The sequence below is a fragment of the Tupaia chinensis genome, unplaced genomic scaffold (assembly GCF_000334495.1).
Source record: "Tupaia chinensis unplaced genomic scaffold, TupChi_1.0 Scaffold146140_1, whole genome shotgun sequence".
NCBI classification, from domain to species: Eukaryota; Metazoa; Chordata; class Mammalia; order Scandentia; family Tupaiidae; genus Tupaia; species Tupaia belangeri.
The window spans coordinates 2768324-2786858 of NW_006205995.1; the positions used below are offsets into that span (position 1 = coordinate 2768324).

The 18535-nt window shown below is 41.8% G+C and overlaps 1 protein-coding gene across 1 annotated transcript in view; it reads right to left on the bottom strand.

Annotated features, from left to right (window-relative positions):
* The window catches only part of USP8 (ubiquitin specific peptidase 8), a gene marked incomplete in the record, with an annotated part of 87600 nt that extends 69330 nt beyond the window's left edge, over window positions 1–18270 (bottom strand). The window contains 2 exon segments of the mRNA XM_027768389.1: window positions 216–382; window positions 18121–18270. Of these exon segments, the coding sequence (XP_027624190.1) occupies window positions 216–319 (104 nt within the window).
* Between the last annotated feature and the right edge of the window lie 265 nt (window positions 18271–18535).

Below are 18535 nucleotides of genomic sequence, written 5' to 3' on the forward strand. Positions count from 1 at the left end.
CAGATCATATATGCATATAAGCAGACTGTACATGTATTTTGCCAAGATAAAATAAAGAACTTCTCTAAGGAGATCTTATTTTTATTCATGTCACAGTGTAACAGTTCAAATGAACAAATTATTCTTCTAAATTGAGTGCTAAAAAGATGAAGATGAATTTATATATGAGTCAATCATATTACTATCGATCAATCAAACTAACATAGGACATATACCTCTTAGTGCTTATTTTCTCTGGTTTAACTTCTGTCTTCTTATTGAGGTCTTTTAGTGAAGAACTGAGGTAGAGTTCTTTAGGAACTGAAGCCACAGCAGGCATGATGAAAAATCTTCACTCTTCCACTTTCCCAAAGGATGGTGTATTTCATTAAAAGTTCCTTTGCTAAAACAAAACAAATACACATAATTCCATGAATTTTCCTCATTAATAATAAAACAAGCTTGCCCCATAGCATAGTGGTTAAGCACTATCCAGAGGAAGTTAGATCCCACAGGACTGACCAGCACTGGAGTCTTGATTTCAGTGGCTTGAAAAAACTCACTGGGTGCACATGCCCAGGATTTTGTTGGGATGAAAAATGGGGAAAAGAAGGATTGCAGCATGACCATGCCCTGTTGTAGAGCCAAGGAGAGGGGCTCTTTCTGTCTCCCCACTTTCCCACCCCTTGCCCCTTGTGTCATGTGCCCTCTGGCATTAAAAACAACAGAAGCCAGCAGATGGTATGGTGGTTAAGGTGCTGGACTTCCACATGGCTGGCCATGGTTTAGTCTTGGACCCAGTGGCTTAAAAATCATGCTGGGTACATGTGTGCACATGCCCAAAAATCCCAAGAGGAGACGTGCCTGCAGTGTTGCCATCCCCCCAAGAGGTGATTTCTCATTCCCCTCTCTCTGCAGTGAGCACACACACCCTATGGCAAAAACCTAAAGTGACAACAAATTAAACAGGTAAACAGCTTAAAAAACAAAAACAAACCCCCCAAAAACCAAACCAAACCAACAAACAAAAAACCTCCTAAACTATATCCTTTACTGAAACGGTTAATTTTAAATTATTTTGAATACCTATTTTGGGAGTTCAAGATATACAGGGTATTGGCCCAACCTAAGTGGCACAGTCTATAGCATAATGGACTATAGTGCTAGAAGTCACATGGCTAATTGTGGGTTTGGATCCTAAGATCAGCTTGGAAACACTCTGAGCATGTGCATAAGCACCCAAGATCCTGAGGAGCCGGAGGGCTGAGGAAAGTGGATCATAGCATAAAGGGTCTGCAGAGTCGCTTTCTCTCTCTTTCTCTATCACTCCCTCTCCCGTGTGCATGCACAACCACTATCAAGAAGGGAAAGAAAAGATATATACAGGATATAAATGAACAATTCTTTTCTATATTTTCATTAAATTACTGTTTGCGTCATTTTTGCCTTAAGTATTAGGAATCTCACTTGTAAAAGGAACTTGTAGTTAGAATAAGAGCCTTGCTCCTTTTTTTCTGTTAAAACTGCATTATAGGAGCTGGCAGGTGGCATGATGGTTAGGGTGCTGGACTCCCACATGGCTGACCACAGTTCAAGTCCCAGACCTGTGGCTTGCTTTCTCACTTTCTATTTCTCTCTCTCTTGTCTTTGGTAAAATGTAAAACATAAATAATAATAGCAACTTAAATTTAAAAATAAATATATATTTTTAAAAATTTTTCTAAAAAACTACATTATAGATCACAAGCAGAAGGAACTTTTATCTGGTAATGTCTCTTTTCTCACTGAGTACATCAATTTATAAAAGGAAACAAGTTTGGTGTGGGGGGTGGACAGGCAAGGCCACATCACATGGAACTGGGGACAAATGGTCATTTTTCTGTTTCTAGCTGAGTACACCAATACATTTTAGTTTACTTTTGAAAGGTCTTCAACATTTCATGACATTCTTTAACCAGGAAAATGGGGAGGGAATTAACAAAATAAAGACAAGAAGAATGTCTTGCCAGGCGCTGATGAGGCTGTATATGAGCGTGTATGTACGGGGAGGTATAATCTGCAAGCAGATCTGACGAGTTGAGGGAGCACTCCAGATGAGAAAGTCTCTCAATATCTTAAGTGTAACGTATAAAATGATCATAATGAAAACTTTAGGAACCCAGTTAGAGTTATACAAGGTCTTCAGCTGTGAAGAACTGATTACGACTAGAATTGAAATCTACACTAATACCTTTACTAGATTACAACTTTTTTCTTTTTTTTTTAAGTTTCTGCTATAGCGTATGTACTTGCTAGAGAGAGACAAGGATGGAAAGAGAGGGAAAGCGAGTAATCACTCCCCAGGGGAGGTAACAATGGTGTAATCCCTTCTCCTCTAGCCCCCTCTGTGAATTTTGGGCACGCGCACACAAACGCCTGGTGCGTTTTTCAAGCTGCTGGCTCTGGGATTTGAACTTTTGAGGAAGGTGATTAAGGAAACCCAAGGCTTCAGCAATGCCACCGTAGACATCTATGGAAGAAATAGGGTGCACTGGAACTTGAACTATTAAAATTGGCTTAAGACAGTAAGGTAATAGAAAATCTACCCCCCATACCCCCACAGTAACAAGTATCTCTTACTTTATTGGCCCCACCTAGTTCAGTTGCGGTTCTAAGCTATTCAAGCAGAGAAAGCCAATGTTTGCTTCCTGATGTAGTCCAGTACCTGAAATGCAAGGTCACCCCCACCCCTCAAGAAAACCAACCATTTATTTAGTTGTGACACTACTAAGTATGTAAAAATAGGACTAATGCCAAAGTTCATCAGAGTGACCACATACTGTATGTGTTTTTCCAATTTTACCCTCTATCTGGACCATTGGTACCTGTGCTTTACAGAATCGGATGTCCAAAAAGTCAGGGAGAGTCTATTTTGATGGTTCACCACAATTAGGTTTCATGGCTGGGAGAAGAGAAATATTGACTTGAACCTACTAAAATGAAAGTCTAGGGTCAGCCCTGTAGTACACCAGTTAAGCATAGTACATGGGGAACCAGATCCTACATGGCCCATTGCAGTCCGAATCCAGTTCTGGCAACTTGAAAATCATACCAAGTACATGTTGTGCATGTCTCAAATCCTGACAGGATGGTGAAATGAAGAAAAAGGGAGTGCAGCGTGACCATGCCTTATTGGGAAGTGCTTTATTTTTCTCTCTCACAAGTGTACATGCCCTCAGACAATTAAAGTAAGATTTTTTAAATGACATAAAATGAAAGTCTAGAACATGTTCTCAGTTGAATGTGTAGTTCTAATGATTACCTTTAAAAGTTGGGTTCTCTTTTCTTCATTCTTTTTTTTTTTTTTTTTGCTAAAGGGTGCATGTGCTCGCCAGAGAGGGAGGAGAAAACACCCCCCAATAAGGTGTGATCATGCTGTAATCCCTTCTCCTTCATTTCTTCATGCAGTTGGAATTTAGGGTGCACGCACACACACACACACACACACACACACACACACACACACAGGAGAAATGTTTTTCAAGCTGCTGGGGGCAGGATTTTAATTGTGTAGTCATCCATGTAAAATCAAGCTACCTTAATCACCAGGTGATGGAGCTGAAAGGTTTCAGCTGGCAACCAGTCGATCCTCCTTGTCCAGGGAGTGTTACGGCGACCCCAATCAACCACAAAGTCGGTTCTTGATGTAAAATACAAGAGGCTTTATTGCTAGCGTGCTAGGACTCCACTCTCAGTCATGCAAGACACGATAGCGAGTGAAGCCCCGAACAAAGGAGTATTTAGGTTATATAGACACAAGTCCGTGGGGTGAGGGGAGGAAAGAGAAAGTAAGATAAGGGGCTTTTAGGGTAGTTTTATGACAACCCTGAAGCTGCTTGCTCGAGCGGGACAAAAATGTTTCTTTTTACAGATGTTGCAACTAGGTCTGATTTGCAGAGACATCTGATCTGCGTTTTTCGGGGTTAGCAGAAGGGGGGGGGGAGTTTTACAAGGGTCTGGGATTCGTGGTGGTGTATTTTACAAGGGTCCAGGCTTCCTGCAAGGTGCTAAGCTAACTTGCAAATGGCTCCAGGCTTCCTACAGGGAGCTAGCGAATTGCCCCGGGCTTCCACAACTTCAGCAGTTTATCATGAGGGCGGCATCAGCTTTAGTACAGAAGCGAAAGAGACAAAGGTTAGACTTTATCTTTACAAAACAGGATAGGCACAATTTAATTTTATTCTTACAGAGCCAGCCTTAAAGCTTGAAATTTTTTCCCATTATTTTACTTAACTTTATTTATTACTATTATTATTATTTTTCAGTTTGATCAGACAGAGAGAGGTAAAGTGAGAGAGCAAGCAGTCAGGTCCAGGACTTGAACTGCAATTGTCCGTGTGGGAATCCAACATCTTTAACTACCACGCCACCTACTGGTCCCAAAGCTTGAATTTTTTTGAGGGACAAAGAACATACAAACTATACATAAGCTATGTGGGCAACTTAAAATAGTTAATCATTAGCTATTTTTTTTCTTTGTATTGCCAGAGGGCACATGTGCTCACCAATGAGAGACAGAAACAGAGGGAGAGAGAGAGAGAGAGAGAGAGAGAGAGACAGCACTCCTGGTGGGGCGTGTTCCTGCTGCAATCCTCCTCCTCCAATTCCCCTTCCTTTCGGGACTTTCAGCAAACATGTGCACATACACCTAAAGTGTTTTTCAATCTGCTGGGCACAGGACTCAAAATTGTGCAGTCAGCCATGTGTAATCCAGTCACCTCAACCACCACACCACTGGTGGGCCCAGATCTAGCTCCCTTAACCATGAGGCCATGGGGCTGCCCCACTTATTAGCTCTTTCAAAGCTGAATTCGATTCACTCAGAGTATCCTATTGTGTAGAAGACATTGTGCTCGCAGAAACTAAAACATTAGATATGATCCATTTCCTTACAAAGGTTAGAAAACTATTGTGAGAAGGAAAGTTGTAAGCATTGGTAATAACAACATAATATAGGCTAGACAGCAGCAGAGCTATAAACATAACACTTTGTGAGGCTGACCCACTTGGAAAGGCTCCAAGTTCATGTCCAGAGACCTCCCTGAGAACACCAGGCACATGAGTACTCATGATCCAGAGTTGGCTGAAGCTGAGTGTGGATTGCAGCTTTTTTATTTTTGGATTACAGCTTTAAGACTTTGTTGGGGTGTCTGTTTCTCTCATGCTGGCTCTTGTATAAAAAACTTAAGGGGAAAGATTAAGCATGATTAAAGGACTCACGGAAGTCATCATTAAAGAAATAGTATTTGATATGTCTTGGTAGCAAAAGGCTTTTGGTAGAAAGATGACGAAGAATACGAAGAGAGACGAGAAAGTAAAAATTACCTTTAGGAATCAGACACTACAGAGAATGAACAAGAATCTACTAGGTAGTGACACTTGAAAAAATAGTCTTGAAACAGATAATATGTGTAGGCCTCGAATGTCACATTAAAGCATTTGCTTTGTTGTCTGAAGTTAGTGGAGAGCTATAAAAGGGCTCTGAAGAAAGGAGTTACATGATACAAAGTAAGGCTAAACTTAGACTGGAGATAGGGAAAACTCATACGATAGGAAAGACACTGACTGTCAGAACTAGGGTAGCTAATGATGGAATGGAGAAGGCAAATACAAGAAACATGCAAAGATCAAATGACAGGACTTGGCAACTAACTAGACACAGCACAGTATAGGGATAAGATTATTTTGTCACCCAAGTTTTTAGTAAGGGTTTTTAACAGAAAGATTGCACTTTAAAGGAGGAAAACTTTTTTTCTTTTTTTTGGAGAGGTTTTTGCTGTAGGGCGCATATGCTTGCCAGAAAGAGAGAGAGAGATCTGCCTGGCGAGTGCACCGCCCTATAGTGAAAAACCTCTCAAAAAGAAAGAGAGAGACAGAGACAGAAAGCAAGAAATCACCCACCAGGGGGAATGGCAACACTGCAATCCCTTCTCCTCTGCTCTCCTCTTGGAATCTTGGGCACTCATGCACATGCACCCATTGTGTTTTAAGCCACCGGATTCGGGACACGAATTGTAGTCGACCACATGGGAGTCCAGCGACATAGCCATTACTCTAAATGCTGGTCCTAGGAAAACTTTTTTTATTCACGATAGTGTCCATGTGTACGTGAAAGAGACAGAGAAAGAAAAAAAATGAGCAAAAGAGTGAAAAATGAACACCCTCCAAAGGGTCTGATTACTAGTCCTCCAGCTTGCTTGATCTTAGGCACTCTGGCACAAGTCTGGTATGTTTCAGGGTGACCTGGAAGAGATTGAAACCCTGGGCATCATGAGGGATCTGGCTTCCCTTAAGCAGAACATTACTGCTATGCCAAGAAGCTGGCCCAAACTATACTTTTTAGAAGTTAACTTTTCTTTGTTGAAAATAGATCAAGTAAGAATTTTTGCTGATAATGTCTAAAGTTCATCAAAGAACCACAGTTGTTTCTATTTTTACTAATAAAATGATGTATGCTATTGTCAAACAATGATGCCTAGTGTTAAAAATACTTTCAGCATTGTTTTATTACTATTTTAGACTCTATAACCACATGCATTTTGGCAGAAGTCAGAAGGTAAAGGGTTTTCTTTCCTAATCAAATAAAAAAGCAGAGGACATATAGCCAACGTAAATGAATATGAAGTTTAATGTGTTACATTTTTGATAAGTCATTCTGCTGTATTACACCATTAATGAAATCACAAACTGGGGAACCAGCAGTTAGCATAATGGCTATGTCGCTGGACTCCCATGTAGTCAACCGCGGTAGTCAACCGCGGTTCGCGTCCCTGACCCAGTGGCTTAAAACTCACACCGGGCACGTGTGCGTGCGTGTCCAGGATCCCAAGAGTAGAATGGAGGAGAAGGGATTGCGGCATGACCATCTCCCCTGGGGGGTGATTTCTCGCTTTCTGTCTCTATGTCTCTCTCTGTCTGTCTGGCGAACGTACGGGCCCTATAGCGAAAATCTCCCCAAAAAAAAAAAAAAATGTAAAAAAGAAATCTCAAACTGAACTGATATATTGAGGCCAGGAGGTGGCGTGGTGGTTAAGGGCACTGGATTCCCACATGGCCGACCAAAATCTGGCAGCTTGCTTTCTCAATTTCCTTCTCTTTCTTGCTTGTTCTTTCCCTCTCTGGTCAAATAATAAAAAAATAAAAACCAAAAGTAAATAAATAAATATGGTTTAAAAAGTCTTTTAAAAAATGAACTTATGAAAAATAGATTAAAGCCAAAATGATGAAACAACTTCACAATTTCCTTATTTTGAATGTAAAGAACAAAGAAAAAAGCAACAGCAACAAAAATAAAAACAAAAAAACATTAACACTTACGTGTTCGATAATTTATAGTTCAACTAATTTATGGAATATAAATATTACAAGTAAACTAAATATTATTTGTGACTGGCCACTCTAGTGGTTAAGGAGGCCAGATCCCACATGGTGGCCGACTGTGCAGTTCAAATCCCAATCCCAGCAACTTGGAAAACACATGGGGAGGGGACCAGCAGTTAGCGTAATGGCTATGTCGCTGGACTCCCATGTAGTCGACCGCGGTTCAAGTCCTGGACCCAGCGGCTTAAATTCATGCCGGGCACGTGTGTGTGCGTGCCCAAGATCCCAAGAGGAGAATGGAGGAGAAGGGATTGCGGTGTGGCCATCCCCCCTGGGGAGTGATTTCTGAGTTTCTGTCTCTCTGTCTCTCTCTGTCTTTCTGGCGAGCGCACGCACCCTATAGCGAAAACCTCTCCAAAAAAAAAAGGGGAGGGGGGATAGGACCAGCTGTTAGCATAATGGCTATGTCACTGGACTCCCACATAGTTGACCGTGGTTCGAATCCTAGACCAGGCGGCTTGAACTCACACCGGGCGCGTGTGTGTGCATGCCCAGGATCTGGAGAGGAGAATGAAAGAGAAGGAATTGCGGCGTGGCCATCCCACCTGGGGAGTGATTTCTCACTTTCTGTCTCTGTCTGTCTCTGTCTTTCTGGCGAGCGCACACGCCCTATAGCAAAAACCTCTCCAAGAAAAAAAAAAAAAGAAAGAAAAACACATGAACACGCGGGGCATGTGTGTAGGAGTGTCCAAAATCTTGATGGATGGAAAATGAAGGAAAGGGGATTGCAGCATGACCACACCCCACCGAGGGGGAAGGGCTGTTTTCTCCCTCTCTGTCTCTCTGCCTCTGACACACACCCTCTGACAACTAAAAAATAAATAAAATTTCTTAAGATGTATAAACCTGGCAAAGATCAAGAATTCCAGCTTTAGTCAAAAGCAACACTCCAAAAGTAAAATCCAACAATGCTGAACATGAGTTAACTACAGGGAAAAAATGGAAGGCACAAAAATCCCCCTCTCTTATAACATCCTTCTGATTCTTCTGAAGAGAAAGATTAGAAGTTAGATGACTTGATGGGACCAGTAGTTGGCATAATGGCTATGTCACTGGACTCTCATGTAGTCGACTGCAGTTCGAGTCCTGGACCCAGTGGCTTAAACTCACACCAGGTGCATGTGCATGTGTGGCCCTGCCCCCTGGGGGGGGGGGTGATTTCTCACTTTCTGTCTCTGTCTTTCTGGTGAGTGCACGCGCCCTATAGCAAAAACTTCTCCAAAAAAAAAAAGAAGTTAGATGACTTGAACCACTGAGTAAAGACTAAAAAGTGAAAAATTGAGGACTACAGTCATTCAAACTGGTCCTAATATCTAAACTAGAGAGAGCTTCATATCAGGCACTACAGAGGTCCTTGGCAGCACTGAAAGGAAAGCAGAGTGTCTCTGTGGGACAACCACATCTCTCCCCACCTCTGCCCTTCGGGTGGCCACAGTACTCATACTCAGATCTTCTAGCTGTCCTCAAGCTCATATTACCCACTCTACACTCACTCTATGTAAAATGCTACAGGCAACTAAGTATTGATGAAATAATATTTTTAAGTAATCCTAAAATAGTAAGGCAGCTCAATCTTTGCAAGAGTTAATCACTGCTAAAATTTCTGAATTTTTTGATTATGTATCTAGCACTGAGCTAAATGCTTGAAGGCAATGTTTTTAGATTCCATGAGAAGGTAACAATCAGCATTGAGGAAAAAAATGGAAAATAGAAAATGTTAGCTGTGTGTGCTCAAACTTCTGAGAGACTGGAAGAGAAGGGATTGTGGTGTGGCCAAATCCCCTGGTGGGTGCTTTCTCATGTTTTCTCTGTCTTTCCCACTTTCTCTATCTTTCTAAAGCAAGTGCATGCGCCCTATGGCAAAAATAAAAAAGAAAATCTTAAAAGTATATCGCAGTAAGCTTAAGTACTGTTTAATGAATATTTTATTTCAGTCATATGTATGTGTATATGAATGCACATATAAATACATATATATAAAACACTGGATGGAAATGTAAAATGTATTTTTTATAGGTTATAATTTTTAAAAACTGTGAAAGTTTTATGCTACAACAATGCTATTCTAACTGTGGTCCAAAGACTGAAGCAGGTTGGGGAACTCCGTTACTAGGCTGTGATAAAAGAAGCTTACAACTGAATGTAAATCAAACACACTGACTGACCGTATAGTAAGAAGACTTTCTTGTAGAAAGCAGAGCACTGGTTTATAGTCTACTGTAAGCCTTTATCTCCTCACTGACAGTAATAACTACCTTAATCAGCTCAGAGACCGGTTACTTTGAATAACACCGTACTGTGGGACACAGAGAATATACAATTGGGCTTCTGTTCACAAGTATCTTAGTCTTGTTACCAAGACCAAACTAGCACTCAATAAACCAACAAGTATGGGACCAGTAGTTAGCATAATGGCTATGTCACTGGATTCCTATGTAGTTGACCGCAGTTCGAGTCCCGGACCAGGTGGCTTGAAACTCATGCTGGGCACATGTGCGTGCGTGCCCAAGATCCTGAGAGGAGAATGGAGGAGAAGGGACTGTGGCATGGCCATCTCCCCCCGGGGGTGATTTCACGCTTTCTGTCTCTCTCTGTCTGGCAAGCACACGCACCCTATAGCAAAAAACTCTCAAAAAAAAAAAAAAAAAAGTAAAAGAAACCAACAAGTAGTCACTACCCTATATGCCGATGATTCTAGTCCTTATGAACTCACAAGGAGGGGGAAGTGAGCATAGCCTGAACACAGTTTCTTCCAGGTCAAAGGACACTTTCTTCTTATGTCTTGGCCTCTTTCCCTTTAAAGACCACCTGAAGTTGCACCTCCTCTTCCACATTTAACAGTTACAGTTCTTGGAGTTCATTTCTAAGTCTGAATCCTATACTGCTTGTTACCTCTATCATTCTCTAGCACAGTACTTGGAAACCAAGTGACAACTACGACAAGGTTTTGAGACCCTTATACCTCAAAAGCATGCAGTACTCATGATGATGTAGAAAAAGAACTGGGTTGGCCCAGTAGTGCAACAGTTAAACACTGTGCATTGAGAGGTAGATCCCATATGACTGACTACAGTTCAAATCTCAGCCCTGGTGGCATGAACGTGCCAGACACATGTGCATGCATGCCCAAAGTCCACATAGGAAGGAGAAACAGAGGAAAAAGGACTGTGATGTAACCATACCCATTGGGGAGGTGCTGTCTCTCTCTCTTTCTCTCTGTAATGTGCATAGGTGCCCTCTGACAACTCAAATTAAAAAAGGGACAGACAGAAACTGTTCCAAAGTACAGAATTTAGTTAGAACATTTCAGATAAAGAAAACACCATGAACAAAGAAAATGAGAAATGACCATGAGAAAAAAATCAGAAAAATATGGAACACTTCAGAAATCAATGGGAAATAATCTACTGGATTGATGGAATGCCTTGACATGTCTTTATACCCCTAACATCTATCTCAGTAGTACTCAGTCAGTCAACACTTAATAACTATTGGCTAACAAAAAGAATTTATGGGTAGCTACGTTAGATGAAGAGATGGAGTCATCATGCTGGGCACATGTGTATGTACATGTGTGTGCCCAAGATCCTGAGAGGAGACTGAAGGAGAACGGATTGTGGCGTGACCATCCCCCCTGGGAGATGATTTCTCGCTTTCTGTCTAGTGAGTGCACACACCCTATAGTAAAAATATCTCTTAAAAAAAAAAAGGAGAGAGATGGAGTCACATTAAAGAAAGCTTTTGAAGCCAACAAGAATTGTTTGTATTTGATTCAGCAGTAGTAAGTCAGTTCTTGATGGGAAAAAATAGTCTCGAGGTGGTCAAACTGCCAATTAGATTTGTAGGTGATAAGAACAAGAGAATGATATATGGAAAATAATAATAGAAGGCCACTGCAGAAAAGAACACTATGAGGCAGAAACATGCTTTGATAACAGACTGATTGAAACAGTATTTTCTCTCATTTATACACATACACAAACAACTTTCTATCCTATAAAACGTGAATGGCAATGCTACAAACAAAAAAATAAAACCATAGTTTAAAAATAAAAAAAAAAAAACAAAACTCGGGACCAGCAGTTGGCATAATGGCTATGTCACTGGACTCCCATGTAGTTGACTGCGGTTTGAGTTCGGACCCAGTGGCTTAAACTCACGCTAGGCGCGTGTGCGTGCGTGTACAAGATCCTGAGAGGAGAATAGAGAAGGGACTGTGGCATGGCCATCTCCCTGGGGGGTGATTTCTTGCTTTCTATCTCTGTCTCTCTCTGTCTTTCTGGTAAATGCACGCGCCCTATAGCAAAAACCTCTCCCCAAAAACCTCATCAGTTTACAGCAGTATTTCTCAACCTTCACACTACTCATATTATGAGCCAGATAAAACTTGGTTGTGGAGGACAGCAGGTGGTATAGTGGTTAAGGCACCGAATTGCCAAATGGCCAACTAAATCCCAGACCCAATGGCTTGAAACTCACACCAGGCATGTGTATGTGCATGCCTAAAATCCCAAGAGGAGAATGGAGGAGAAGAAATGGCATTGTGGCCACCCCTAACCCCCCGTGGGACGGGGGTAATTTCTCACTTTCTGTCTCTCTGGTTACTGTAACTATAGCAAAAATTTCTCCAAAACAAACAAAAACTTGGTTGTGGAAAGCTGCCCTGTGCAATAAGATTTTGTTGTTGATAGCCAACTGGATGTTTATCGGCATCCATGGCCTCTACCCATTAGAAGCCAGTAGCACCCTTCCTTCTACTCTAGTTGTGACAATCAGAAATGTCTCTAGACATTGCTAAATATCCTCTATGGGACAAAATTACCCCCATATAAGAATGAATGATTTACAGGAAAGTAGGTAATTCTATTTTGAACAGTGTATTACATAGGAACAACATCTAAAGAAAGATGCTTTCAAAGAGATGTAAATTTGTAATTAGAAAGCAGGTCTACAGACTGGGACCAGCAAATGGCATAATGGTTACATTGCTGGACTCCCACATAGTCAACCACAGTTCAAGTCCTGGACTTGGAGGCTTAAAACTCATGCCAGATGCATGTGTACCCAAGATCCAGAGAGGAGAATGGAGAAGGGACTGTGGTATGACCATCCCCCCTTGGGGGTGAGTTCTCATTTTCTGTCTCTGTCCAGTGAGTGTACATGCCCTATAGCAAAAATCTCACATGCCCTAAAGCAAAAATCCCTCTAAAAAGAAAAAAAAAAAAAAAAAAGAAAGAAAGCAGGTCTACAGAGAAACCAGATAGATATTAAATGGGTCAGTGGCAAACTGAATGAACTGTAGTGCTGGAAGCCACATGGGCAACTGCAGATTAGGACCCGTGGGTCAGTTGGAAAACACACTGGGTACACATGTCCAAGACCCTGATGACAGAGTCTCGTAGGAGGAGACTGTGCTGTGGTAAGACACTAACGATGTGGTAAGACACTAACGATGGTGCTTCATTCTATTGTATATACACATATTACCACAAATTTTAAAAAAGGACAAAATTATTAAAGACATTAATGCTGGGCCAACAGGTGGCATGAAGATTAAGGTGGCTAGATGGTACATGGCTCACTAAGTGCACGGTTCAAGTCCTGGACCCAGCAGCTTGAAAAACATGCCAGCACACGTGCGTGTTTCCCTAAAATTCTGAGAGGAGAATAGAAAAGGGATTGCAGCATGGCCATGCACTGAGAAGGGGGCCAATTTCTCTCTCATTAAACTAAAAAAGACATTAATTTTGATAAAAACCTAATGTTTTGGGAGATAACTTATAAAATAATTTTTAAAATCTAGACATTTATATTAACAATGAAAATCAAAAGAAAGAAATTACCCAGGAAATGAACTCTTGTTTTTCTACAGCTGACAAGTTACTTGAAGTGCCCGGAATTCAGAGAGGTTTACAGGAGAAAAGACTCAGTAAAAGAAAACAAGAGTCATTGGAATGAAACCAAGAAAATGCGCACCATATCATGGAAACCAAGGAAAGAGAATTCCAAGCAATTTTTCCAGTTTTTAGAATGCCAAAGTTCTTAAGAGTGACTATATAAATTGGCTTCAATTTGGCAAACATTAAAGTACCTACTATACACACATTGGAAACCACAGGGGTACAAATAAATATACCTTCCAACAAAGTTTTAACCTCTTAAGATGAAAGTACACAATGGTTAAGATAGAAAGCAAAGTATACTTAGTGCCCCAAGCCAGGCCGAAATCTGTTCATTTTATTAAGAAAGGCCATTTCTAGAAACAAACAAAAGGGTAACTGTTTCTCAGAATATAGGCCTGTCTACATTTACACATTTAACCCATTTCTTATTTCTTCGTTCTCAAGATTGAATTGTTTAAACAGATATAAAATAGATGAGTAGGGAGCCAGTATATTTATTGTGTATCAAGTAAAAAGACAAGGTTCTCAATCCTAATTGTTAATTAGAATTACCTAGAGAACTTTTAAAACTATTGATACCCACACCCTATTCCTAAATAATTAAATCAGAATCTGGGGATAGGTCTTACAGAAAGTCTTTTTTTGTTCTGTTTTAATTTGCTACAAAGCACAGGGCACTCACTGGAGAGAGATGGTGGGGATGGTGAGAAAGCATCACCCCAAGGGGATGTCCTACTGTAATCCCTTCTCTTCCAATTTCCTCTTGGAATTTTGGGCATGCATGTGCCCAGGCCCAGTATGTTTTTCAAGCCACTGGTTCTGGGATTCAAACCATGCAACTGGCCATGTGGGATCCAGCTGCCTTAACCACCACACCACCAGCTGGCCCTGCATAGGTATTTTTTAAAAAGCTCCCAGATGTTGGGCCAGCCCACAGACTGGTGATTATGAGAGTTGGATCCCACATGACCGACCATGCAGTTCGAATTGTGGAGATGGCAGTTTGAAAAACATGCTGAGCACATGTATGTGCCCCAAATCCTGAATGAACAGAGAAACAGAGAAGGGACTGCAGCGTGGCCACACTCCAGTGAGGTATGCTTTCTCCGGCTTCCTCTCTCTGTCTCTGGCAGGTGTATACACCCTATGACAAATTAGAAAAAAGAAAAACAAAGAAACATCATAAAAGTTCCCTTGGTGAATTCTATCATGCGCCAGACTAAGAACCATGAACATAAAAAATGCATATAAACATACACTGCTAGAAGCAATAAAATAATATGAAGATGACAATCTATTTCCAGTTGACATCAGTATCTTACATAATATCCCTTGGCCCAGCCACAGTGGGGTACCACTGCATCTATGATATTGAAGCCAAGTGGGAAGGCCAGGGGTTCAGACCTTGAGTAGACCTGAACCCAGTAGGGATGCCTGGGATCCTGACTGGCTAGAAGGGTTATGGGAGGACTGCAGTGTGACAAGACCTAGAGTTCCTTGTCTCTATTTCTTTCTCAGGCATATACAGACACACACACACACACATACACACATACTTTATATATATTTATATAATATTTCCAACCTACCAAATTATGAGATTTTCATTTTTTAAATTTTATAATTGAGAAATTAAAATAAAACCTGAAGGGAAACTCCTATGCCTTTTCTTTCTTTTTTTTTTTTTTTGGAGAGGTTTTTGCTATAGGGCGTGTGCGCTCACCAGAAAGACAGAGAGACATAGAGACAGAAAGCAAGAAATCACCCCCCAGGGAGGATGGCCATGCCGCAATCCCTTCTCCTCTCAGGATCCTGGGCACGGACGCACACGCATCCAGCTTGAGTTTAAGCCAGCGGGTCCAGGACTTGAACTGCAGTCGACTACATGGGAGTCCAGTGACATAGCCATTACACTAACTGCTGGTTCCCCCATGCCTTTTTGAACCAGTCAGCCATGTGTGAGTTCAGGAGATATAACCATTACGTCATCTGCTGTTCCCAGGACTTGCTAATTTTTAAATTGCTGCTATAACAACAATTTCATTTCACAGCATGAGAAAGACATGTGAGTTCACACATTGGAGATTTTCAGAAAATTTAGTATTATAAAAACTAAATTGTGCTAGTCAAAAGAGAAAAAGCTTCGTTATCTTAACAATGTCTATTCGCCATACATAAGTATTACTTTATCCAAATTAGTATGGCTATAAATGTGGAATTCCAAACAAGTTTAATACAACATTTCATATATTATAACTAATCATTTTTTTTTGGAGAGGTTTTCGCTATAGGGCGCGTGTGCTCGCCAGACAGACAGAGAGAGACATAGAGACAGAGAGACAGAAAGCAAGAAATCACCCCCCAGGGGGGATGGTCATGCCGCAATCCCTTCTCCTCCATTCTCCTCTGGGGATCTTGGGCACGCACGCACACGCGCCCGGCGTGAGTTTTAAGCCACCGGGTCTGGGATGTGAACTGCAGTCGACTACATGAGAGTCCAGCGACTTAGCCATTACGCTAACTGCTGGTCCCATAACTAATAAAATTTTTAAAGGTTTTGCCCAAGGACATGTGCACTCTCCAGAGGACAGTGAGAGGGAAAATTAAAAAATCAAACCCCCCTTGGGGCAGGGAGATGGCCATGCCACAATCCCTTCTCCTCCTGAAATTTTGAGCAGGCACACATGCAAGCATGCTTGGGGTGAGTTTCAAGCCACATTATACATTCCCAGTCAGCATCAGCTACCATCCATATATGAGGGAGCTACCCTGGAGGTCCAGCCCATTTAAGCTTTCTGATGATTCCAACCCTGGCTGCTTATCTGAATACAAATGCATATGTGAATTGGGAACCACCTTGCTAAATGCAGTCATCCCAGAGAAACATGAGAGGTAGCATTTGTAGTTTTGCCATTAGGTTTTAGACTGATATGCTATGCAGAAATAAGTAACTGGGATAAAAGTATGATATTCTTTCAAATTATTCCTTAATTATATCTAACTTTATTAGTGATTCATTTTTTTTTTAGAGAGGTTTATGTTATAGAGCGTGTGCGCTCACCAAAAGACAGAGACAGACAGAGAGACAGAAATCAAGAAATCACCCCCTAGGGGGGACGGCCACACCACAATCCCTTCTCCTCCATTCTCCTCTAGGGATCTTGGGCACGCATGCACACACGCCCAGGGTGAGTTTAAGCCACTGGGTCCGGGACTAGAACCATGGTTGACTACATGAGAGTCCAGTGATACAGCCATTACACTAACTGCTGGTCCTGTGACTCATATTTAAACAGACACTTTTCCCTTCCACTTCTGCAAAAATTAGTATATTTTTGGATATGATGAATAAAATTCTAATGTGCTGGCTTTATTTTCCAACAGTCTTGCTTTACAAAAGCCATTTTGGTTGTTTCCTACAAATGCTTATAGAGATGAATAAGTCCAACTAAATATCCAAGAAAATTAAAGGTTAAAATGACATCTTTAAAATATTTTTCTTAGTTTTTATCATGCACTATTTTCTCAAATAGAGTACATGTCTCTGTGCAAAACTTAATCACTGACAGGTATGTTTTTCTTTGAACTGTTACAGGATTCTTACCATCTAATCTTAAAATGCAGCTAATAATGTCTGAAGAAAAGGAATATACATTTCAAGGCAGCCATACCAACATAATAAAGATATGACACAAGCTATATCACCTTCCATATAGTACTACAGTCCTAAGAAACGATCTAAATACATCATGAGTTACATTCAACAATTCATTTCGAACAGAATCAGTTGAAATACAAAATCTGCTTACATGGCAAAGCCGCAGAGCTTGCTCAGAACAGGAACATCCTTAACAAGTATCACTTGGCATTTTAAATGGCTGCAGCAGGATATATACAAAACTAAGGATGCTTTGCAGATTCAGAAAAGAGTCACATCCTCTATTTAAGCATTCCTTTCATCTGAAACCCTTAGCGCTCTTAAGAAATAATAAATTCCTTAGGCTCTGCAACACCTCTCTGAGTCAGGTAAATATCTTGTTAGTGGTTAAGTGACTTGTTCAAGGTCACAGAATGAACTGGAAGGCAAGAAATAAACCCAAGAGTGTGGTCTGCAGCTTTATGCATAAATATACATTACTGCAATACAAGGTTCTCATAATTCCCAAGGTGGAGTGAAGGTGAAATTAACTTGTTCCATATCTCTAAAATAGAAAGCACATTTTAAGAAAGAAAAGCTTCTAGGCGGAGGTTTTCAAAAAGTTAACGGATATGGGTATTATTAAAAAATTAGCTGTGGATTTCAAAAAAAATTTTTGCAACAAGATAAACTTGTCCTTTAATTCCATTTTTGCCGACCTTCTTTAAGTCCCCTTATATTTGAGGAAGTCATAGCTTTAACTCTGATGAACTTATTCGAACTTTAAAGTCAGGCTTCATTAAACACTAGGGTAGAGGAGGGCTGGGAAACGCTCCGAGGGATGGTAGTTTGGCCTGGAATTGTAAATCGATGGCAGAAAATCACGAGCGAAAGGAAAGAGGTCAAAACCGGGTCTGAGAAAATAAGAGACAAGAGCGATGGCCAAGGCCACCTTCCAAGACCGGAAAACCACACGAAACTCCTAGGCAACTCTAAGTAGGCAGCGGGAAGAGTCGGAGTTGAGCCCTTCATCCGCAAGCCGGCTCGATGCTTAGGGGTTGTCCCACCCCTCTCCGCGGACAGGGCTTGTCTCCCCGGTGACCAGTAGCCTGTGGAGGTAAAGGGGATTCGCTGCGGATCACCTCTCAGGAAACAGACACTAGGGCCCAGACTCGCACTCACCATGGCGTCGGGCGCGCTTTACCAACGCCGGTCTCCTCGCCAAAGGCCCATCTTTCAACAAGCGGATGGAAAATCAGCCTTCGCTATCCCGACGGAAGCCAGCCCAGCTCATCCCCTTTTCCCGATTTGCATTGCGTGGCGACGCGTCGCGTCTCCAGACGTCACGGCGGGGGCGTGGCTTCGCGTGCGTGCCCGTAGCTCCTCCCTCCTCCCTTGGCCTGCCGCTGGGGGTGAGGGGCGGCGTTGGAGATCCGCGTAGATTGCGGCGGGTGCTCGGGGTGGAGACTGCGACTGGGACCGGGACGGGTTGCGAGAAGTTGGGTCGAGTTGGTGCGCTGGTGCCTTCCTCACCCCCTGCACTGGCGTCAGTTTGCATCCCGGGCCTTGCCGCCGAGGAAGCAAACCTGCTCTCGCG